Source organism: Zosterops lateralis (genome assembly GCF_965231275.1).
Source record: "Zosterops lateralis genome assembly, contig: HAP1_HAP1_SCAFFOLD_207, whole genome shotgun sequence".
Lineage (NCBI taxonomy): Eukaryota > Metazoa > Chordata > Aves > Passeriformes > Zosteropidae > Zosterops > Zosterops lateralis.
The window spans coordinates 19,706-44,361 of NW_028154486.1; the positions used below are offsets into that span (position 1 = coordinate 19,706).

A 24,656-nucleotide genomic window follows, 5' to 3' on the forward strand; every position below is an offset into this window, starting at 1 on the left:
CTCTGGTGATACTAAAAGCCTGCCTAGATGTGATACTGTGCAACCTGCTCCAGGTTAACTTACTGGTGTGCAGGGGGGTTGGGCTAGAGGAGCTCTGGAGATCCCTTCCAACCCCAGCTATAAAAGTATTGCAGTAGTTTTAGAGAAGATGGAGATGCTGAATTTTGTGATGTGGGGACTTAGGCATCTTAGTTGCTGACTGTAAGTAATACTTGAAGAAGATGATGTTATAGTAGTAGGTATAACTTTGTATTGTAGTATTTTATTGAATGAAAAAAGAGACTTTCACTTCCTCTGATATAGAATAATACAAATAATAATGCCCAATCTTTCTTGTCTCTGGAACTTCTGAATGCCCTGTGTATTTCCTAGACTGTCTCTTCTCAGAGGAGCCAAGGGGCAAAAGAGTTGCCTAAATATTAAAGCTTACAAGACTCGGTGTGGATGTAACTTGTCAGGCATTAATAAAGCAGTTGCTGGCACCATTGCTTTGAATAACCCAGTTCTTGTGGGACTGCACAGTATCTATGCAGATTACAATGGAATGAAGTGATCTCCATATTAGATAAAAAAATGTTTTCTTAACAGCTGAATGTTGGAAAACCTGAAATGTCGGAGTGTTGCTGCTAGTGGGTGGAAAATGGAATATACGTTCTTTGACTCTCGAAAGGTTTCTGCACTTTGCGCCAGGGAGAGAACCAGCAGGTCGGAGCGCTCTGCCGCCTGGGGTAGGAAGGACGGAGGGGGCTGCACCTTGACTTGGCTTGTTTTATAAGAGGAGCCTTGACTCTCATTAGGAAGGAGGGAGTGAGGTTTTATCCATCTTTGAAAAGGCTACAGGACGGCAGAACAAGTTCATGCTTCTTTTTCCCCTGCGATGAAAAATCGGTGCTGCAGCGATTTTCCCTCTGCCCTTCTCCCGGGGCGGGCGGGTTTTCCCAGCCCCGGCGGACCCGCCCCGGGCCGCGCTCAGCTCCCGCTCCAGCGGACTCGCTCCCGCGGCCCCGATTGGCGGAGCCTCCTGGCCCGGGCACCGCCGGCTCCGTGACGCTCGTCCGGGGCGGTCCCGCCGCACTCCCGCCCCTGGGATGCTCCCGGCCCCCGCCACCATGCACCGCTCACTCCGCGCCTGCCGCCGCCTGGGCCGCTCCGGCAGCCTCCTCCTGTCCCGCCCGCCGCCCCCGCCGCCCCCCGCCGGCCCCGGCCGCTGGATCCCGGCGCCGCCCCGCGCCGCCATGGTAAGCGCGGGCCGGGAGCGGGGGGCGGCCGTGACCTCTAAGTGCCACCGCCGGGCTCGCCCCGCCCCCGCCCCGGGGAGCGGGCTGTGACAGACACGGGGAGCGCCCGCCGGCCGGGTCGGGCCTTTAATCCCGCCTGTCGACACCGGGAGGACGGGTCCGCCATCCTCTGCCGGGATTTTGCGGCATTTCCCGCGTCCTTCCCGCGGCCGGGCCCGCCGGGATGTGCCGCGCTCAGGGCCCTGAGGCAGGGCGGGCAGAGCCGGGCTGGTGCGGGGCCTGCCTCACACCGCGGCTCCCGCAGGAATTATAGGTGCTTTCTTGGAGCTGTTGAGGTGCAAATAGTGAACAGCTGTATCCTCACGGGAATGGCAGTGGGGATATTCGTCACTGGAATAGCTTTGGGGCCGCCTGAGAACCAGAGAGCTCTCAGCTGGGAACTGCCCGGCGCTTCAGGCAGGCACCATTAGTGTGTATATAGTGTATACTCGATTGTTGCCTGCAGTTCAGCACAGAAACAGGAACACTGTTTGGATGAGGAACTGCAAATCTCAGTACTAGAACATTGGATGTTGCATGGAATTCTTAGCCTCAGGTGTATCTTTGTGCGTTCACTGCTTAAAACGAGGTAACGTGGATTCTGAGAGGAATCTCAGCAGAAGTGGTGTGTCCGGGGTTTTAGTGATTCCTTAGTTTACTAAATTAGCTAATAAATTTTTCTAGAACGTCAGTTTCCAATCTGTATTATTAATGAAGATGTAAAAAGTAGCATTTTATAAAATAATCTTCCCAGCAAGTGACAGAACTTCATGGTGGGTGAAACTTAACTGCATAAGAGAAGTGGTGTCAGAGCAGAACATGTAACTCAAACCACTGGCCTGTTGGATGGTTCCCTTTTCTGTTTTGCCATTTGGCCTTGTCTGAGAAAAATATTACAAATCATGGCCTTCATTCATTTGCTGAAAACTTGGTATCTATGAGTCTGGTCTGCAATCTTACATGAAAGAGATGTGTTTTGCTCTTTGCAGGTCAGAAGGGTGACCAGTCCTCTGTGTGTTGTGAGTTCCTTGAGTTTAAATAACAGCACTACCTAAAACATCCCTCAGTGGACTTGGAAATCAAGCAGCTGTTGAATTCTTACAGGAAAAGTCCTGTATGTTTTTATGTAAACGAGGAACCACCAAAAGATGTACTAACCAGTATTTAAATTCAAAAACCTATTCACCCAACAAACTCAAGCCATCAAAGTGTTTGTAGAGATTTTCTCAGTAGCAAGAGTTGTTGCAAAACACATTGTGTATGCAGATACAACCAAATATTCATGCTGTCCTGCTATGTTTATTGTGTTGCTTTTACTTAGAGCTAAATTGCACAAGAGGTTTTAAATGGAATTGTCATAATGGCCCTTCTGTAGCTGAATATTGTAAAATATTTGGCTTCTAAAGGGTAAATTTCAGAATTTGTGACTCGTGTTATTAAAGAGAAATTATGCTTAAAAATGGAAACATTCTTCATTTGCTAAGGGAGAGCAATAAAACACAAACTGCACATTCTGATTGCCTCAAAAGACTGCTTCTGACATGCTAAAAATGATGGTTCTTTGAATTGAAATACTTCTATCCAAAAGTTGCTGCATCCATATATGAGAATGTAGTTTTCCACAGGAAGTATTATTGTGGCAGTTCTGCCGTTTGAGTGTGTTATGGTGCAATCAGTTCTGATCAGTTCCTTGCAATAAGACAAACAATAAGGCAAAAGTACAGTTCTGTTTGCCTGGCTGTAAGCTTTGGACTGTGTTTGGGTTCTAGGAATTTTGGATGGCTGAGCATACCTTATCAGGCCTCCTAAGGAGAAAAAAAAAAAGTTTTGTAAATGTGAGGAACAGTAGTTGTGAGCAGAGCCCTGCTTGTAGCTAGGCTAGAAATTAGGTTGGCTACTGACAGAATTTCCAAGTTTCCTTTTGGCTTCTCCAGAGGTCCAGGAATGGGGGAGTAGAGGGCTGATGGAGTGTGTCACTGATGCACCATTTTACAGCTGGTGCTCTGGGTCAGGGGGTGACTGCAGAAACCACTTTACATGCAGGAACTGGGACCTTGAGCTCATAAAGCTGCTCAAGAGGTTGAATTGTGGCCGAGGAGGAGGGAATCATGTTTGTTACATTCACACTCAGTGCCTGCAGCAGGCTGCTGCACCAGTCTGAGAGTAATGCTGCAGCTCAGTTCCTTCCCTCTGCATGAAAAAATCACTGCTTTTTTTACCTAATGGCTTCTGTTACACTAGGAATCAGCAAATAACATTCTTCTTAAAGCACCTTGCCCTGTTAACTTCATTGCAATTTATGGGCATGGAATTGGCTAGGAAAGATTTTTTTTTAAAGTAATGATTTCATTGTTGAAAGGTACTTGTACGAGGATGTAATGATCCTATTTATCTTTGTTTCACCATTGTTGACATTGGAATTATGTAAGTTTGAGGAATCAGTTGTGCAACTGCTAGCTTTTTTGTTTAAAACATTACAGGTAGTTTAGCTTTTTATATTGTTTGAGGGTGAATACTTTCAGTTATTAAACCACTGGGCTTGGGGATGAGCTTGGACCTGAATGTGTTCTGCTTATCCAGCTCTGTGAAAGCTTTGCATTGTGTGCTTTTACAAGGTGTCCAAATGTCAGAAGCAGGGATTTCAAAGACAGTCAGCGATCATCCCAACTGTTGGAGTATTAATGTGTGCACATGTATGATAAGACCCACAAGCATCCCAATTAAACATTTTTGGTAGTGATATGCTAAAGAAGCATTTACTGTATTCTTTTTCTTGTTGGCATGTAAATGAATGCCAACTGACTGAAGCAGGACAAAGAGGATTAAAGAACATAGGAATGACTTACTGTTCCACACTAAGCTTTCTGTTCTTGAGTCGTCAGTGCCTGGGAGAGCATCAGCCCAAACACAAGATTGGGGTATTGCAGACCCTGACAAGTGTATGATTCTTAGAGGTGTTGGATAAGAATCTGCTGTGGCTGATAGGAAGAAGGACAGGCACACTTTTATGCAACTATTTTTGTCTTTCACCGCACTGCAAGACTGACTTGACTCTGTTGATAAGAGGGTTTGTTTCCCAAAGACTCACCCCTGAGGGTCGTGGTTATGTCAGGAACCCGGCATTGTATATGTATGTACCCTGCCTACAGGACTGGGGGTGTTTTACTCTATCCATAAAGAAATGAAAAAGACTTCTCCCCTTTCCTGAGGACTCTGAAAGAAGTCAATCTCCTCTCCTGGGAAAGGATGAATACCATTATCACAGAAAATTGGGACTTTGCTGACCAAGGTGTGGAAAGAGGAGGAGTAGACTGTGCTTCCTGTCAGTTCCGTAATCTTTGCAGAGCTGCATATGAATGTGATCACATCATCACAAATTAATGGGCTGTTCTACAAAAAGAATTACTTTTTTTGGGATCTAAATTAATTTAGCTGTGCCTGTGTTAGATAATAACAAATGCTAGATGGATACATGACACAGAAATATTACCATACATAAATATTGCACAAAATATACCTAGATGTAGTTCCTTTGTCTTGCACAGCTAGAGAGCATCTGTGTTCCTGCTTTATTGGGCTAAAAAGGATAATTAATGGTCAGTAACTTGGTACTGGATTAGTCAGTTGCTCCCTTCCAGTATTAAGTGTCCGGTGCAGTGTGGATTTCAAATAGGAATTATGTTACACGTGTGTTGATTGCGTGGATGCTGCCCGAATTCTTACCATGCTACTTCTCCATCTGGGTTCTAACAAAACACCCATTCTGTAAATTGTGAAGTAAGTTTCTGATTCTTTGAAAAATAGAGTGTCTCATAAGGATGAGGTGCTGTGGGCACCGAGGTCTTAAGCCTTGTCCCGCTGCCTGTCACCATGGGTCAGCTATGCTACACAGTTTGAAGTTGTGGCTTTTAATGAGACAGCTGCTCAAACTAGAGAAATGTCTCAACTTTGAACATATATTTAGAAACATACCTGTGACTAACCACGTGTCTTGGCTTTGTATTTTTTCCTTCTTTTTCTTGTCTTTTTGCTTTCAAAAAGAACATACTGATTGCCAGTGTTTGTTTTTGTTTGTTTTATTTTTTTTTTTCCTATAGTCTTCTAAGGAGGCTTTCAGGATAGAATATGATACCTTTGGTGAACTGAAGGTCCCAAGTGACAAATACTATGGTGCCCAAACCGTAAGGTCTACAATGAACTTCAAGATTGGAGGTGTTTCAGAAAGGATGCCAGTAAGTAATTCAAATCTGTGTTCTCTCTAGAGTATGTTTTGTATGTGAAAGTGAATACCCTCTGAATACCTTCTTAGGCTTTTGCTAAGCAACTTTGAATTTTAAAGGTAGAAATTTCATGGCAATATATTATTCTAGTAGAAATATTTATTGTTGTGTTTAAATAAATTGAATATTGCTTTTGAATAATTTTATGGTGTTGCTTTATTTTTTAATAACCCAGATGAATAGAAATCTCTCATCTTTACAAAGATGAAAAAGCAAATGGAATAATTTGATGTAGCATTTATATAGTTTGTTATTGAAGTAGTCTAATATAGCACGAGTTGATAAAAACTTGATTTGTCACATGTAGATGTGCATAGAGCATTAATGTGCACGTGCTTTGTCATATACTGACTCTCCATGTAGTGAAATTTGTCAACCTTCCCTGAAAAGGCTGTTTCAGAAATGGAACCAGTTCAGTTCTAATGTATATAACTCTTGATACACAGAGCACACCTAGGCTTGCAAAAACAGCTGTGTGCTGCCCTCTGGACTGCTGGGATGAATGTTACTGTTAGTGAGAGCATAGGTCAGATAACCTGATTGTTTTCTGGTTTGACTGATGAGCTCCTGCTGGATTTAAGATCAGAAGAAGTTTGGTTTAGAACTAGACAGGCACTATAAATTGATGACATGTCCTTTGGGGGAAAGAAATTGTGTGTTTAAACTCACCCTTGTGTCTCAGGTTCAAGTCATAAGGGCTTTTGGCATCTTGAAGAGAGCAGCTGCTGAAGTAAATCAAGACTATGGTCTCGACCCAAAGATTGCTAAAGCCATTGTACAGGCAGCAAATGAGGTAGGAAAGAGATGTTCAAAGTGCTGCAACTTGCACTGTTTTTTGTTAAGCTTTTCACAGGAGGTTGGAGGATTGCATTTCTCAGATTGTTAGAGGAAAGGGTTTCCTGTTAGTAAATTTTGTTCTCCAGAGATCATTTACCTAATATAATGTTTTGCTATTTTATTTCTTGCATGTAAAGGAATGATAGAATGTTCAAATGCATGTTGATAAATGCCACCCAAGTGCAGTGAGTTGTGAGTGACCATTATTTGAGGTGTGATAATACCAGGTGCTTTGCTTTGAATAAATCAACAGATTTGTTTATCTAGAAGCATTTTAAACAGAGTTTTCTTATCCTGACTAGCTTAAAAGTATTTCAGTGGTGACAGAAGCTACCACTGTAGCAACCTTAAGTCCCAAGACCCAATAGGTTTGGAGAACCCCAGAATATCTCCAGGCTCATCTTCTGGTTTCTAGGGTTCCCCTAGTTAAAGGTGGATTAGAAGTTTTGGTGGATTAAGACTCCTTAGTTTAGATTCATAAATTCAAAAAGTTGTTTGTGGCTTGCTTTATTGTGTTTTAAAAACAGCCCTGCTATGATACCTTTTCCCTTACCTCCAAAATATTTTTCTAGTACCACTTAAATAAAAAGAGGAATCAAGTTACTCTTGGAGGTGCAATGTTGCCCCTGTATATGATGGGAAATACAGAAGATCCTTTCTTGAAAAGCATGATTCCAGGAGGACTGATGTAACCTGATAGTCTGTCCAGCCTCAGAGCTGTGACAGCTCCTTTGTTTTTCCGAGGCTACTATGTGTGGGGGTGATACTTCTGAGCACAGATTTTGATACTACAAACACATTTAGAAAACTCTCTGAACGTGTCTAAGATTCAACAGGCTCCAAAAAATGCTGATCAAGCAGGAGAGTGCCTCCCTGGAAGGAAGGAGGTGTTTGATACTGGCAGCCATCTGCTGGCTTCATTGATGCAACATGTAATGTCTACAGGTGTAAGAGGTCTGGAACTTCCATGTATGAAATTTCTTTATTGAGATGTATCACAGTCCAGTTACATAGAAAGAAGATGTAACCTAGTACCTTTTAAAAATATTTTCTGTCTGTGTCTGTAGATCATGAAACCAAACTCTATCTATCTCTGTATTTCACAATTCAATGTCTTCAAAAAGCATAGCAAATGGTTTTTTTCCCCTTTTAATATCTGGTACTGCATAAAAAGGTCTTCATTATTCTAATGTAAATTCACTAATTACTATATGTAGATTTAAAAACATAATGGAGATCAATATTTTAATTATGGCAATAAAATTTTCAGGTTTATGCTTTTTTTTTTTTTTTTTTTTTTTTTTTTTTTTTTTTTTTTTTTCTAGTGGAATACTTTTTCTCTGTTTTTTTCCATTATAGGTAGCTGAAGGAAAATTAAATGATCACTTCCCTTTGGTGGTATGGCAGACTGGGTCTGGAACTCAAACCAATATGAATGTCAATGAAGTCATCAGCAACAGAGCTATTGAGATAATGGGAGGCACACTGGGAAGCAAAAAGCCAGTGCATCCAAATGATCATGTTAACAAAAGCCAGGTTGTTACACTTGTTTTATGCTCTTTTTAATTTCAAAAGTTTTGTGTCTTTGAATTGTGAATTTTGAGTTTTATTGTATCCACTGTTTAGGTTAAAAAAAAAGTTTTGTGGACAACTTTGGCAACAATTTTCTGTTTTTATCAGTTTAAATGGACTTTAAGATGTTTTTCAGTGGCAGTACGAGCTTTTCAGATTAAAAACTTCGAACTCATTTACGATTGATAAATTGTCACATAAGGTATTAGATGGTGGTGGCCTTGTGACAACCACTGCTACAGTCTTAAAGATGTTAAATATAGGTCCAGTTTCTAAAAGTTGGATCATGGTAGACATTTTTATTATACTTCTCTCTTAAATTTCACTTACCTTTAAGGAAAGATTAAGACACTGACTTGGTTGTTTCCCTTCCTGATTCTTTGTGCTTACTCAGTATTCTGTGAACTATGGATTTAATATTATCAAAGCAACATGTATGTTTTAAAGTCACCTACAATTCTTCTAAAATCATCTGTCCATTGGTTAGCCATCTCTCATAACTACTATAGTAATTCTTTTTTTTTTTTGTCCCAAGGTTGTTATGAACAGTCTATTAAATTTAACTTTCTGTGGGTGCAGTCATAAAAAGTTGATTTATCAATAAGGAACTGACCTTTTGGAACACCCTTGAGTTGTTTGCTCTTAGTTTAATTTCTAATAGTTTATGAGATAAGGAGAATAAAGGCACACAGCAGCAATGGTGAGAAAAGCTTATAAATTAATTTCTTGAATTTTCTTCACAGAGTTCAAATGACACCTTCCCAACAGCAATGCATATTGCTGCTGCCCAGGAGGTTAATGAGGTCTTGTTACCTGGACTAAAGAAGCTACAGAATGCACTCGAAGGGAAATCCAAAGAGTTTTCCCAAATCATAAAAATAGGGCGCACTCATACGCAGGATGCTGTTCCACTTACACTTGGGCAGGTAAAAAAAATATGCATTTATTTGGAAAATTCAAACTTAAGGACGCCTAAATTATAGTTTAGGATAAAATATAGGAAAATGGCTAAATCTCAGCCTGAGTATTTTCAGTCTGTGCTGGAGTTCACTGGATGTGCTGTACTCTAATACATGCATTGTAATTTTTATTAATTTTTCTCCATATGTGTTTTATTTCTAGCAGTAGTAAAATATAAATTATTTTTAAATGGTGTTTCATTACCAGGTAGCACAGCACAGTTTTTCTGTTACATTGACATTGCAGGGAAGAAGTGGTTGTTGTCTATAATCTGTAAATTTAGGTAAATTATGTTTTGCCAACACACAAAACTACTAAGTATTGTGAATGAAAGTTTTCAATACATAATCTTGTGTGTATAAATGTGTATATATATATATATAAAAACATGGCAAATGTTATCATAATGTCAGGAATGGCTTATATTAGAGTAATTTAGTAGGGAATTAAACTGAAATGATAGAAAAGCAGGTAGAATTTATGGATTTTTTTTTTTCCAAGAATGCACAGGTGGGGTTTTTACTAACTGAAGTTAAGTAAGCAAAGGCCAAGATCCATTTCTCTATTTGTACTTTGAGAACATTAATGTAATTTTGGAGCTGATTTACTACGGAATCAGATCCTGTTGAGTGCGCAACTAAGATAAAATATGAGAGAAAAATGCATAATGTATATGCTTTTATATTATATATTATGTATATGCTTTTGTATGTTAAGATTGGTTTACCATATAAATTTTTGTAGCATGGGAGCAGTCTTTTAATAGATGTATACTTTCCCTCTTAATGAAAACATGCTTAGATTTAGCATTTGGGGGAAGTTCAGTTTTTTGAGGGAATTAGTCAAAACGTGTTAAAAATCTAAAGTAATCTGGATGGTTATTCTTAGTTGTTGTCTTTGTTCCTTAACTTTGTCCTCCTTTCTTTCAAAGGAATTTAGTGGCTATGTGCAACAGATTAAATATGGTGTGGCTAGGATTGAATCCACCATGCCAAGGGTGTATCAGCTGGCAGCTGGCGGGACTGCAGTCGGCACGGGATTGAACACAAGAATTGGCTTTGCTGAGAAAGTTGCTGCTAAAGTGGCTGAACTGACAGGTGAGGAATGATATTTGGGAGTGAGTTATCAGTAAAGTAGTGTATGTAACATGCAGTCAAATGCAAACTAAATCTGTCTAGTTTCCATACTTCTCATAAGCTTAAATTGTATTTATATTTTAATGCGAAACTTTCGTTAGTGCCATGTGTTACATGCTTCTACTTTGGATTTTTCATGCAATGTATTTTTATAATTATGCTCAGTGCGTTGAAAGTGACTGAAATGATGGTGTTTATCCAAGGATATGGATACAGTTTCAGACTTCTATTATTAGCCCAACTATAATGCTTCAGTCATGATCTCTGCTCCTCTGGCTCTCTTAATTTACAGTGACTTGGTGCAAAAGAAGGAAGAAAATGCTTCCAAAGCCACACTGGTTATTCCATATGAATAAGTAAAAGTTGACTGTCTAATTTTTTTTTATTCTGTCTTTAAAGATCTTAAAACTTAATTTACAGTGCAATTAAGTTTTTCGAGCTGTAAACCAGGTTTTTTGTGTCACAGTATCAGTTTTCAAAATGCTTCCCCAAACAAATGTGTACATCTGTCATTTACATTTGCTGTGAAATCTGGAATTGCTGAGTGACAGTATTTTTGTTTTAATGGATCCATTATTCACTGTCTTTCAGAAGGTCAAGACTGTCTTGTACCCTGAATGAGAAGTAACTTGCTGTAAACAACTGCTGCCAGGAGCAATACAGGGCATGTTTTGGTGGTGTTAGGAAGCTCTCCCATGTCAAAGGATGTTTTAATGTCCTTCCTGTATGGGCAGGTTGTATGAGTAGAGCAGACTCCTGAAGTTCCTCATGCTCTTATGGAGGGTAGTTAGTTATTGGCAAGAACAACAAGAGAAGTTTGGATCGATCACTGCAACTGAGAAGGCAGCTGTGCAGTTCACAAGCCCATGCAAATTGGGTGGGATTTGGTGTTTATCAGGAAGCGCAAAACTCTGGAAGTTATGGGAATTATCCTGCTCTCCTTCACACTGGTGCTGAAAGGTCAGATCAGTCCTTCTGGGGGGCAGAAGTCCAGCCTACAGTCAGTCCTTAGTGATGTCTGTAATTTTTTACAGTCCCATTCTGCTGGAACTGTCCTTCCAGGGCAAAGTCCTGAAGGAATGTTTTTCATCGTGGAACCTAGGCTTACATCTCAGGCATTTAATTAACATAAACAGAGCTGGTCCTTCCATTGCTCCTGTGCTCCTGCTGTTGGCAGGCATCCTCCTAAGTCTGATCCAGCTTTCCCATGTTCTGCCTGGTTTATTGTTCCCTTCCATTGTGGTTGCTTCTTACTTACCCTAATGCCTGAACTGTGTTGCAAAGACATCAATTTTTATAATTGAAAGCATCACGGTAATTAACAATCTAAAGTATCTAACTTGATTTAATGCAATAAATGTGTAAGTTGGGCCAACTTTTGAAAGATTATTGACATTGACAAAACACTGTGGTGCAGAAGCAATGCTGAGAATGCAATACACTATGAAGGCTTGAAGTTTGTACCCTTGTTGTAGGTGGATGCTCAAATTTTATACTCTTCTATATTTTAGTGACTTTCATTTTGTCTTTTTGGTATTTAATTTACTTTAAGAAATATGTTTTTGAAGAAAGCTGTAGAGGAAAGAGATAATCTTACAAGGTTGTTAATTTTTAATTTTTTATTAAGCTGGTTATATATTTGATTTTCTGGTTTATGTCTGCAAGGAAGTGCTTCACTGGTTTAATGTTTACACCCTCTCCCTGTAGGTTTGCCTTTTGTCACTGCTCCAAATAAGTTTGAAGCTCTTGCAGCTCACGATGCTTTAGTGGAGCTCAGTGGAGCCATGAACACAGTGGCATGCAGTCTGATGAAAATAGCTAATGACATTCGCTTCCTGGGCTCTGGACCCCGCTCTGGGCTGGGAGAACTCATCCTGCCTGAAAATGAACCAGGGAGCAGCATCATGCCAGGTACAGAGAACACATACAGAGGAAAATGACATGTTTCTTTTTTTTTTTTTGGACCACTGTCTCTTAAATGTTTACCAAGCACCATCACAAATGTCAGCAAGTCCATGATTCTGTCAGGTTTTATCTACTGCCCTGTTTTACCAAAACCTCTGTTCATTAAAATGCTTGCACAGCTCTGTGTTGGCTAGTGTATGGGGGAAGAGTAGTATCTGTAGGAGTATGCTTTATTACACGAGCATACATCTCAAAGCTTTCTTCTAGAATTGCGAGATCTCTACAGTTTTTAGATAAAGGCTTTTCTGAAATAATCTTTAATCTGTGAATTGTAGCAATACTGTCATGTAACTTGACTTTGGTCTCTACTTCTAGCATGATTCATGTTAGACACTCACATTTTCCCTTCTGCAATGATCTCATTGTATGGGAGGATATAAGAAACAAAGGAATAATACTAGTAATCATTCCTTTCCTCTCCTAAAAAAGTATGTACATATGAATACTGTACATCCAAAACTATCCTAAAATTGTTCCTCCTGTATGAAAAACTATGAAAGAAACAGGTTATGAACACATCTGGCTCTAAAAAAGCAAACAGTGAATGTTCTTACTAGGATTATGTCTAAAAATTCAATGATAAAACCATAAAACAAACTTGCTTGGAGGCCACTCTGGCTTGGTGTGTTTGTTGGTTTTAGCGGGGGATTGTTTTTCTGGGGTTTTCTGTTTTGCTTTTTTTTTCTGAGTGTACTAACTTAATCACAAAGTAAGTCTATCAAATCAGTAATACTTTCCTTGAACTGAGTGAGATTTGTTAGTGGTCTCCCAGAAATGCCAACTTGCACATGTAAAGACACGTTACAATCTCTTGATTATTAAGAACTGTGATAATGAACAGCTGTTTAAGCTGTTTAGTTCATGCACATGTTGAGCTGTTGAGCTCATGCTCAGAGTCTTGGGACACTGCTGAAACAGCCATAGCTGTTTTACAAATCTTCACTGAAAATACTGGTACAGTACAGTCAATTTAATATCATATCTGGAAATGCCTTATTTTTTTCTGGTGAGCAGATACAGATGAGTAAGACAAGTTACCTCTAGCAAAACATTTTCTATTGAATGTGATTTGGTAAAAGGCTGGTGGTTGGTTGGTTTGTTTTTCCTCTTCTTTCTCCTTTGGTAACCTTTTTCTCTCCCTTTCACAACCAGGAAAAGTGAACCCGACCCAGTGTGAAGCTGTGACCATGGTGGCAGCCCAAGTCATGGGAAATCATGTTGCTGTTACTGTAGGAGGAAGCAATGGACACTTTGAACTGAATGTCTTTAAGCCCATGATGGTAAGTTCATAAATTTTTATATATCTGGGACTTCTTAGGTAATTGTACCATCAGATAACTTACAGACAGAAAACACCCTCAGTGAACACTTCAACACTGCCAAGGCTGGGGCATCCACAGCATTCCTCAGATACTGTTCCAGTATCTCACCACCCTCACAGTAAAGAATTTCTTCCTGATACTGAGCCTAAATTCCCCTCTTTCTGTCTGTACCCTTTGCTTCTTGTCCTGTCACTACAGGTCCTGACAAAGAGTCCCTCTCTGCCTTCCCTGTAGATACTTCAGATACTGGAAGGAAAATAGCCTGTTAAATAGGTGGAAATTGCAGGGAGGGCACTGGTTATGAACAAAGGTGCCAGAATGTGCAACTAGTAATACCTGAATTAAATAATCGGTATTTCTTTCTTTGTCTTGTTAGATTAAAAACGTTTTAAACTCTGCAAGGCTTCTAGGAGATGTGTGTGTTTCTTTCACTGACAACTGTGTAGTTGGAATCCAAGCCAATACGGATAGGATCAACAAACTGATGAATGAATCTCTGATGTTGGTAACAGCACTGAACCCACATATAGGTAGGTTTAAGGCTCAAAAACGTCTCAGAACATACCAAAATATTTTTTAACATTATTTTGTACACTTAATTTGTGTTGTTGGTTGCAATGCTTGTGGGGCCAAGTCAGGTCAAAAGTTAATTTACTTCAACATCACCAGTTGGTGTTATAAAAGCCTTGTTCTCCTTGCAATGGCCATGCTGGGGTATTGGAAAATAGCTGATTAGAGTCAAAAGGAGATTGGGAGAATTTATGTAACTGTTTTCCAAAAAAATATTATTAGAGATTGAGTAAAATGTACAATATGAGACTTTTTTAAAGGAGAAGGTCCCATAAATCTTTGATCTAAATTAATTAAGACCAGAATAACAAAATGTACTTTCACGTCAAGTAAGCAGTAAACATTTGGTGTGCATTTCCTGCAAATTGAGTTAAGCAGTAGTAGTAATACCTAGCAAATAATTCTCCAAAGACTGTGTCCCACTTTTCTCTCACCTCTAATGAATCATCTAAAATTGCAAATGGATAACTTGTTGGTTTTGTTTTGTAACAGGATATGATAAAGCAGCCAAGATTGCCAAAACAGCGCACAAAGAGGGGACAACGTTAAAAGAAGCTGCCATAAAGCTGGGCTTCCTTACATCAGACCAGTTTGATCAGTGGGTGAAGCCTAAAGACATGCTAGGTCCTCAGTAACTTCTGTAAAAAAAAAAAAAGAAAAAAAAGTGTTCTTAATATAAAAAATTAAATAAAACAAATATGATATCATATAATCCATAGTTGGAAAAGGCCTCTGAGATCACTGAGCCCAAGGTATGACTGAACAGCACTATGACAACTAGACCATGGCACTGAGTGCCACATCCAGTCTTTCTGTAAACACCTCCCGTGGACAGTGACTGTCCCACCTCTCTGGGAGGTCCATTCCCATGTCACAGCACCCTTTCTGTGAAGAAATTATTTTACTGTCCAGCCCAAACCTCCCGTGGTGCAACTTAAGACTCTGTCCTTTTGTCCTGTCAGTTCTTACCCGGGAGAAGAGACCAGCCCCCACTGGGTACGCCGTCCTTTCGGGTGCTTGTAGAGCTATAAAGGTCTCTCGTGAGCCTTTTTGCCAGGCTAAACACCCCCAGCTCCCTCAGCAGCTCATGGGGCTTGTGCTCAGACCCTTCAGCAGCTTTGTTGCCTTTCTGTGGGCTTGCTCAGCACCTCCATGGCCTTCCTGAATGGAGAGCCCAGAACTGGGCACAGCACTGAGGTGCGGCCTCGGCAGCGCCCAACACACGGGGACCATCCCTGCCCTTACCCTGCCGGGCACACAGCTTCTGATCCATATAGCGCGGCTTAGGAACACTTTATATTTTTTCCTGGCTTTTTTAACGGATCGGCTCAGGCGGGGTTACGGGGGTGACCCCACACTGCCAGCAGGCGGTGTCGGCCCAGCGGCCACACGGGGCCTGGTGAGGGACAGGAGCGTCCCCGGGGTGCTGAGCCTCCCTCAGCCCCGCCGGGAGCTCGGGGGGGACAGCGCTTCCTGCTGCCGGGACAGCCCTTCCTGCCCTTGGCCCTCCCTCCTGCCCTTGGCCCTCCCTCCGCGGGGCGGGGCCGGCCGTGGTGTTCCGGGTCGGCCGGGAGCGCTGCCGCTGCTGCTGCCGGGCCCGGGAGGGACTCGGAGGCGCCGCCGCCGCCATGAACCGCTTCTTCGGCAAGGCGAAGCCGAAGGCGCCCCCGCCCAGCCTCACCGACTGCATCGGGACGGTGAGTGCCCGCCCCGGGCCCGCCCAGCGCCCCCCGGCCTGGCAGCGGCCCCAGGGGCGGCAGCGGTGCATAGATAGGTGTGTGTGAGTGTGTGTGAGGGGACTCTGCACGGTGTCTGTGCCCCTGTGTGGGTATGTACATCGTAGAACCACAGAATGGCTTAGGTTGGAAGGGATCTGAAAGGTGACCCAGCTCCCTGGGCAGGGACACCTTCCCCTAGAGCGGGTTACTCAGAGCCCCGCCCGGCCTGTCCCTGCGCCCTGCGAGGTGCCGGGATACACCGGGTGTCCTGGTGAGCGTGTCCGTGTGTCCACACCCTGCACAGGGATGTGCCTTTGTGTGTCCGTACATCCCTGCCTGGAGCTGTGTGGGTCTGTGTCCTGTGCCTGGGAGCGCATCCCGTAAATGGGCGCACGCAGTGAGGATGGCTCCCCTCACATCCTCATGGGTGTTCTCAGCTCAGGACTTGCCGTCTCTGGACTTCTCTCATTGCACTGGCTAACTCCTGCCGTGGCAAGCTGTGGCAAGGCAGGGACAGGAGCAAGATCAGCCTCCCTGTCCAATAAAGAGTGTTTTTTCCTCTTAGGGGTGAGAAGGGTTGCTGTAGGGCTGATGCCAAAGGTGTATTCAGATAAACAGATGAGCAAGCTCAGACCAAGTATAAAATGCTCAGGAAACACGTGGCAAAACACTTTACAACTGTTGTTTTGTTGGCCTGCCTGCAAAGGGTTAAGAGAAAAGTGTTAAGATTTATCTTGTAATGTCATAGTCTTTTTTTGACTTTATGAAGAAAGCTGTAGCGTGGTTTGGCAGCTCCCTCTGCTGCAAGGTTATTTTAAGAAGTGAAGAAAGAAAATGGAGTTTCTCGAGTATTTCTGTCAGTAAAAAAAGGTCAGTCATGGTTGTGGTATAAATGTAGTTTAGGCTTTGTCATTGGAACCTGGCAACAAACAGTTTCCATGGAAAAATCACTGTTTTCCTCTCAGAAGTTTTATTTTGCTACCCAGTGAAGAGGCTCTCTAAATGAAATATCTAATATTTGTCAGTGCCACCCACACGTTCTCTCTTGTGTATGCCACTGGCTGGTATGGGGAGAGAGAGGTGCTCATAATGCTTGTCCTGGTACTTTATCTGACAAAAATCTGTATTGCTCATTAGCAGTATTAAGCCCAAACTAACTATATTTTATTAGAACAGTGAATAAAACATCTGATTGAAAATCAGGATTAATTTTCCCATTGTTGCCAGTAAACACTTTGGTGGATGACTTGAACTCCATAATCCATCTAAGCGCTTAAATTTGCTATTTTGGCAATATAAGTGAAAGAGCAGGAAGCCTCGTTTCCCTCACAACAACTAGCTCCTTATTAGCCTGTTAGGTTTTTCATGCTGCTTTTGCCAGGTGCAAGTTAGTGTCCTTTTTCTAATGTTGAGGTAAATCAAAAGAAAATTTAGATAGGTCAGCAGTCTGTCTTCTGCTAATATCTTGTTCAATTCTAGAGAAGTTTTGGGGTACATAAAAGTGTAATTTAAACTGTTTTGATTGGAACATCAGGAACTTTTTTTCTTAAATATCCTGAACTCAGTTTTGATCCTTCTAGTTGTTTGTAATTGCACTGTCTGAAAGTTTAACTGTGCAAGACAGAAGGTTAACTGAAAAGAATGATTTCAGGTTTATTTTGTGCATGTGATGACTTTGGCAACCCGTGATGAGTTACAGGGTGGTTACTAGTAAGCATGGGGAGAAACGCTTTCTTTTAGTAGTTTGAGGTTTATGAATTAACTTTTTGTGCCAAGTTATATGCAGTAATCTGATTTGTGAAAGACTTTTCATAATAGTGGAGTGTCTGGGATAGGTCCTAGTAAAACTACAGAGATAATTAGATTGTTTATTTTAAATTACATGTGAATTATTATTGAAAAGAGTTGTGTGAGATATTAAAAAAATTGTACTATTTATTTATGATGTTAAATCCAACAGTTTGGAGGCTCAACTACTATTGCTTTGGGGTGTTTGTTGTCTTAGACACTTTTGCTCTACCTTTTGAAAGAGTCAAATTGCTCTGTAAGATCTCTTACCATGTTAGTTCAATGGTAAGTAGCCATTAAATGGAAGTTTGGAAATGTATTTGGTGAGCAGTGATTAATGCAGCATTTGTTAAAAACATAGACAACTTGAAGGCAGTAATCATACCTGTGTTTTGGATGTTCTTTCCTGTGTAGACAAGTTTAGTTATCTAAAATTCATCGCATTTAAGGGCAGGGTTTTATGCCTGCTGGCAGAGCCCAGTCAGATGACTCAAAGCTGTCACGAGGCCGGTAGAAGGAAGGATGCACCAGGAAGTGAAGCATTAATAATGTTTTTACTTCTTCTTCTTTTAAAAAACACTCTAAACTTACTTTTTTTCAGAGTAGTAAATAGGGCACACATGAACAAAAGGCTAATAGTAGTGACAGCAGTGTTAAAACTCAGATTCCCTTTCTTTTGTGTAAATTTGGGGTCCTTCTGTAGCAGTGAAATGTTCCTCAGTGTGTCTTATTTGTGAGTAATAGACAGAATCTCTTCAAGTCCTAATACACAGTCTAGTTTTTGGGATAAATTAGATCTGTTGTTCCTTCGTCTGTCCAGTCTCATTTTTAAAAGCTGAGGTCCCGTGTCGTGTGTGTGTGAAATGTTTACATAGTTAGTCAATGTGGGAGGTTCTGTCTCTGTTTCCTGCTAGTACTCCTTGAAAGAATCATTATATAAATAAACCAAATATTTTTTCCCCTGTGGAGGTTGACTTCTAAGATGCAGTTAGCTGATAAAGATCTTGAGGAGGTGCCATGCTTTAAATGTACAGGAGTTTTAAAATGCCAATTTTTTATCTTTCTTACTATTAGTAAAATATTTGGATAATAGAAAGCTTAATACAAATTCTTCAATGCCAGCTGTGCCCAGGCACTTCAATATCTTGTGTGGAATGTTCATATCAGATGTTACACTCAGGATGCCTCTGGCAAATCCAGGTTGCTGTCATAGAGCAGGGTTTTAAAAGGGTCATTGAAACACTGAAATCAAAATCCACATAATTGTACGTGCTTAGCCACACCATTAGCAAGGCAGAATTGTAAATTTGCACTGATCTGTCTTATGCTATAATTGGAATGCCGTTATAATCTAATCCCTAGAGGCTCCTTGGAGTGAGAAGTTAATAAGCTTTATTTTGTTGTTTCCAGAGAAGTGCTAGGGTAGTCAGTCCATTTTAAAAAGGCCTTTTGTGAATTTGTGTATGCTGTTAGAACTACCTGTACCCCTGCTTGGTTATGTAATTGTCATTTTTAACCCGTTTATGGTGAAGGGTTAAAATATATCCCAAGTGAGAGCTCTGTGGAATGCCAGCAGGGTACACCTACAAGTTTTCCATTCCACTTCAGTCCCTGGCACTGCATGTTACCAGAAGTTCTGGAATGGAGAACTGCCTTGAATGGGTTTGCAAGGAAGCATCTCAAAATGATGAGGACGTCTTACAATGGCAGAGCTTCCTGCAGCCTCAGAGTGTCATTTCTTGTGCTACTTGTAGAAATTGTTTCACTTGATTCTGGTTCTGGGTTCTGACAAAATCTGAATTGTTTATAAAACCACTGAGTGAAGAAGCAATTCAGTTAAAAACAAACAGAGTTTGTAAATTCAGTTAACAACAAAACAGAGGCTGTTCTTTTTATTGTCCCATACCTGAATAAAACCTTAATGAATATTGTTTTCTTTGTTTCCCCCTTGTGTATTAAAGGTGGATAGCAGAGCTGAGTCAATTGACAAGAAAATTGCTAAGCTTGATGCAGAACTAGTGAAGTATAAGGATCAAATGAAGAAAATGAGAGAGGGACCTGCAAAGGTAAGAATCTTCTGTGGAATTGAAGCATGAGAGGATGTGACTCACACGTGTTGTCATGTGATTTAGCCAGTTCATCAGGTTCTTAAAACTGTGTCTTGCCCTGCGGATGAGAGATAAGATCCTGCAGGGTTATTTTTATTAGACATACATCTTTGAACTGTGTTTTCATTGGTTTTTATTTGTCCCAGAGTATAATGTAATTCCTCCATGAGAAGGAATTGTTTCCCTTCTTCCTCATTACCTGAATTAAGTCTGGCAGAGAGGCTGTTTTGTTTGTCATCCAAAATAAAAAACTCCACATTATGCCTAAAGGGAGCAGGGCAACCCATTTTTTAAGGGGATGAACTTACAATAAAAAATGTATCTGAAAATAAATATAGATGGTATAAACAGTATTGTTCAAGTTCCTTTTGAAGTATTTTATGCCGACCATTAAAATGTGTTAATGAAAGATAGTTCTGATGGACTAAGTTTCATATTTTATTCTCCTTACTGAAAACATAAATCAGAAGCTAGAAACTGAAAGTATTTTCTGTGAGAAGCTTTGTGTACTCTCCTGTTTTGTTAATCATTAATGCAGGCCAAGTGATGAATGTAACCATTGTTAAACTCTTGGCACTGGTAACTGAGGAATCTTTTGGAAAACTTATATCCAGTGTATTAGCTTTAAACACCATAATCAAATGTAAAATCAGATATTTTATCTAATGTAACACTATTGTGTCTTTCAGAATACAGTAAAGCAGAAAGCACTGAGAGTGTTAAAGCAGAAGCGAATGTAAGTTGAAACCTTTCTTTTTATTTGGGAGGTGGTGGCACATTTTCATTTCTCTCTCCTGAGCATTCTTGAAAGAAAAATGCTGAGGAAGCCTTTCAGAAGTATCTCCTTACATATTTTGCACCAGCATATTTATGATTCATATGTCAGTATGCAAATTTGGATTGGTACAAGATGACCTGAATCTGCTCCTAAACTGAGAGATTGCCTCATTTTATATTATTAATTGATTACTTTAAATTGTCTATTTGATGGTCTTGCTCTGTTTACTGGAATTTTACCTGTTCTCTGTGGACACTTTTGAGGACTTGAGCAGATGTAGTGCAGGTAATTGTCTATGCAGAAACTTCCAAATGGACAGGACAGATAGTCCTGTGGTCTGGTCTTGTCTCGTGTACTGTCTTGAAAGTGTCCAGCAACAGATCTAAAGGAAAGATGGCATGTTCTTTAGATGCCATCTAAAGAACACATGGCAGGTGTTCAGGATAGTTTCACTGGAATATCTCATAGTCCGTGAACTGCAAATCTTGGAAGCGTCTGAGCCAAAGCTCCCATCATCTTGTATTTCACATCCCTCTGGTGAATTGTTCCTTTATGGACTCACTCAATTACTTGTTAAGTATTACTAAACTCTTACAATCCAAAATATCATATGGAATGTCTTACTTTAGTTAGATGTTGTGAGGAGGACTGCTTGATTCTGGCTTTAGGGGTTTTTTTTCCTGGTTTTGACTATGCTGTCTGCTAATTAGTTGTCCAGAGGGTTTTGCATGTAGATCCTCCTTGTCTTTCAGACCTCCTGCTTTGCATGTTAGATGGACGCATTGTTCATTTTTATGCTTTCATGCTTTTGCTTAACTTGACATTGTTTACATTCTTGATTTGATACAAGTTTAGTTTTGAGAAAAATGATTTCTTAATTTTTAAAGTCTCTCTTTTCTCTGTGGCTAGTCTTAAAGGTTTTCTTTTGGTACCCTATTCTCCTCCTCCTCCCTGCCCTGAAAATCTCGTGTGGTTTGGATAACCTCCTGATTCCTCCATTCTCTTACAGCATTAATGAGCATGGCATGCATGTCTACCTTATGGTGATTAAACTTCTTCTGTATCCTCACCTGCTTTGTCAGTCTAGGCAAATAGGGTGTTGCTGTCAGTTAAAACAAAGCTGAGTTCAAGGATAGCTTTGTCAACTTCAAGTACACAGAAATTCATAATGGCCAGATTTTTTTGAAGCTGTTTATTCTGCACTTGTGTATAGTAAATGGAAAAAAAAAAAACCCAACAAATCTGTTCCTATCTTTAGACTGCTGCTGCTGGTTTTTCAGCTCTTAAAAAATAAGGAGTGTTTGGGTAATAAAGAGTGTAGTGTTTTAAAGCCATTATTTGCCTTTTCTTTTAAACAGGTATGAACAACAGAGGGATAATCTGTCACAGCAGTCTTTTAATATGGAACAAGCTAATTACACCATTCAGGCACTGAAGGATACAAAGACAACGGTACCAGTTTATTTCTCTCACACTGGTTTAATTTGTTTAATCTGTGCTACATCAGATACAAGTGTGGTGTTTTGACCCTTTTAGGTGGATGCAATGAAACTGGGGGTGAAAGAAATGAAGAAAGCTTACAAGCAAGTCAAGATTGATCAAATTGAGGTGAGCTTTTACAGTTTAAATAATTAAAGAATAAATATAATGTACTGAAAGAATGGTCAGTGGACTATGAACTTGAAGGCAAGATGACTGTTTTTGTTCACATGAGTTTGTCTGCCTTTTTTATGGGATCACCATCATAATTCCTTTCTTCTGGTACTGCACAGTCAGTGGTTTAATGTAGTAATTATTGTTTCCTTGCTGAGCTAATCTTTAATCTCTCCTTTCCTTTCCTTCCACTTCAGCATAAATGTTGGTGCATACTTCCTACTTTTTTTGTCCTTTTTTGTTTCCCTATACTAGTAATGTGCAGATTAGTCCTTTATCTCCCTCAGTTCAAGGTAGTGCCTAATGAAAAAGAGCTAAACCAAACCAAAACAATCAAAAACCTCACAAAAAGCCACCCCCCCTTCCCCACAAAAACAAAACCAAAAAAACTTTACCAAACCACTAACCAAACATGAGTGAGGGCTGGCCCTGACTTCAGAAAATGCATGAAAAAATCTCCCATAAAGTTTCTAAATGTAATTTCAAGTATGCTGCACTTAAGCTCTTACCCAATGCCAGTGCTGAATTCCTTTAAGTTCTTTCCTTTCTGTCTTTTATAAATGGCCTACCCTGTAAACCTTTAGGCAAGTATTGTTTACTTGTACTCAAGTACAGTGCCAGTAAATATGATGATGTATCTTCTGAATTCTGCTGTGGCACAACTCAGGTTAGTGCTTATTTTCCAGATGGTAGATTTGTCTAAATTTCATACCTTTTCTGCTTTTCAAGTAGTCCTGCCCTGAATGTGTGTGTCTTGACTTGTATTAACACTGCTTCAAAAAAAGGGTTTATGAATTAAAATAATTGAGTGCTTTGCACGTTGGCATTACTAAACTGAATTTGAGTAAATATGGACCAATATAAAATGATTCTTGCTTCAGGACATACAAGATCAATTGGAAGATATGATGGAAGAAGCCAATGAAGTCCAGGAGGCACTGAGTCGTAGCTATGGAACACCAGAGATTGATGAAGATGATTTGGAAGCAGGTTAGGAAGGGGGAAATGGTTTTTTTATATTACTGAATATAAAAATTATCATACTGTCATACAGTGATTTTTTATTTCCTTGGTCAAATGCTTTAAATGTGTTTAAAAAAGCTTTGATAGCATTTTTTAAACATTAAAGCTGCATTTCCTTTAAGAGAATTAATAAGAGCATAGACAGACATGAGATACCAATGGAATGCTCCAAGGCAGGGAGGAAGGTTCTCTCCAGTGTGTGTGTGTATTTCTGACTGATAACTGACTCTGGGTCTGAATGTGAGCATTCAGTATGAATCCTGAGTCTCTGTAAGAGCAGCTTTTCTCTTACAAAAGGAACTTCTTGCATAATGTTTCAACTGACATAATTCAATTTCAGAACTGGATGCATTAGGTGATGAGCTTTTAGCTGATGAAGACAATTCCTACTTAGATGAAGCCGCATCCGCTCCAGCAATCCCAGAGGTCACTCCTACGGACACAAAAAACAAAGTGAGTCCTTTGCTCTTTAACAGCAAAATACATTTTTGTTTGGTTTGAGTTAATCACATTTGTGTTGGTTGCTTGATCTTTGGGATCATTAATATTTTGAACAAAGAAGTGTGCTTAATGTTATGTATGCTGTGTATGTATTGTATGTAGGGATGCTAAATAGAGAGAATTTGAGAGTGCAGTGTACTGAATGCTCTTAACTGTGTTTAAAATCACTAGAAGGACATTTTGTCACTCCTATCGAACACTCTCAGACTGCCATTAGAATTTAAGTGTACCATTACAACTCCTAAAACCATAAGAAAAGCTTCTGTATGTTTGCTTTTGGGCCTTTAACAGAGCTTTGTGGTGAGGAAGAACACTGCTGCTCTTGTTTTGATTCCAGCTGTCACACAGGGGCAACTGCAGATACAGACACTTTATAGAAGTAGTAAGGAAGGTTCTGTGAAATGTTCTGGTTGCTGGAGAATTGTTAACCTGTGGCTTCTTTTTGTTTCCTACAGGATGGCGTATTGGTGGATGAATTTGGGTTGCCAAAGATCCCTGCAACATAAATGTTTCAAAAGCACAATGGATGCAATGAACTATACTTTTCGAATTGTATTAAGAATCTTTTTTATTTTAAATTCTGGAGAACTTGTCCTTCCAGTGTAACCTTAATATCACTACATCCTAGAATGCAGTATGAGTGGCTGGTGGTGTTCTTTCTTTGGAGAAAGTTGTTCTGCTACTGACTTCTGTTAATGGAAAATTCATCCCAGTTCCTTCAGTGGAAGCAGTCAGTCTGATAGGTTTTATTTCCGTATCTTATGGACAAAGTGAAACGTGAAGACTAGTGGTGGCTGTTGATAGCTGAACTTTATTTTGACTTTGTATTATGTTTCTCTTTCTTAAATCTAAGACTCTACGTTGCTGCTTACTCTGTAAAATAGCTCCCTTATTACTATGCCTGTTTGATAAAAGAACTCAAAGCGATTTTTAAACTACTGCAGTCGTGAGACTTTTATGCGATTGTACTTGTAACCCTCTTGAAAACTGCTCGGGTTATCACTACCTTTATGTATTCCGTGGAGACATAAAATCACGTAGATGAGCAGATCCCTCCTGTGTGTGGCGTTTGATGAGTTCGGTCCCGGACGGGGCGGGGGCGGGTTATCGGCCTCAGAGGCGGGGCCGGGGTTGGGATGGAGCAGGAAAGGTCCCGGTCACGGCAGGG

General features: G+C 40.4%; 2 protein-coding genes across 2 annotated transcripts; both read left to right on the top strand.

The window, feature by feature from the left end:
• Positions 1–1,094: 1,094 nt before the first annotated feature.
• FH (fumarate hydratase) lies at positions 1,095–14,632 on the top strand. The gene is made up of 10 exons (XM_083885616.1): positions 1,095–1,238; positions 5,375–5,509; positions 6,240–6,350; positions 7,754–7,930; positions 8,710–8,892; positions 9,858–10,023; positions 11,770–11,973; positions 13,180–13,307; positions 13,726–13,879; positions 14,412–14,632. The coding sequence occupies exons 1-10, from the start codon at positions 1,110–1,112 to the stop codon at positions 14,552–14,554; spliced, it is 1,530 nt and encodes a 509-aa protein (XP_083741742.1). The 5' UTR covers positions 1,095–1,109; the 3' UTR covers positions 14,555–14,632.
• Positions 14,633–15,473: 841 nt separating this feature from the next.
• On the top strand, positions 15,474–24,538 carry CHMP5 (charged multivesicular body protein 5). The gene is made up of 8 exons (XM_083885615.1): positions 15,474–15,616; positions 19,387–19,491; positions 20,223–20,269; positions 21,670–21,763; positions 21,848–21,919; positions 22,846–22,954; positions 23,328–23,440; positions 23,944–24,538. Exons 1-8 carry the CDS (start codon positions 15,548–15,550, stop codon positions 23,992–23,994), a joined length of 660 nt encoding a protein of 219 aa, XP_083741741.1. The 5' UTR covers positions 15,474–15,547; the 3' UTR covers positions 23,995–24,538.
• The last annotated feature ends 118 nt before the right edge of the window (positions 24,539–24,656 follow it).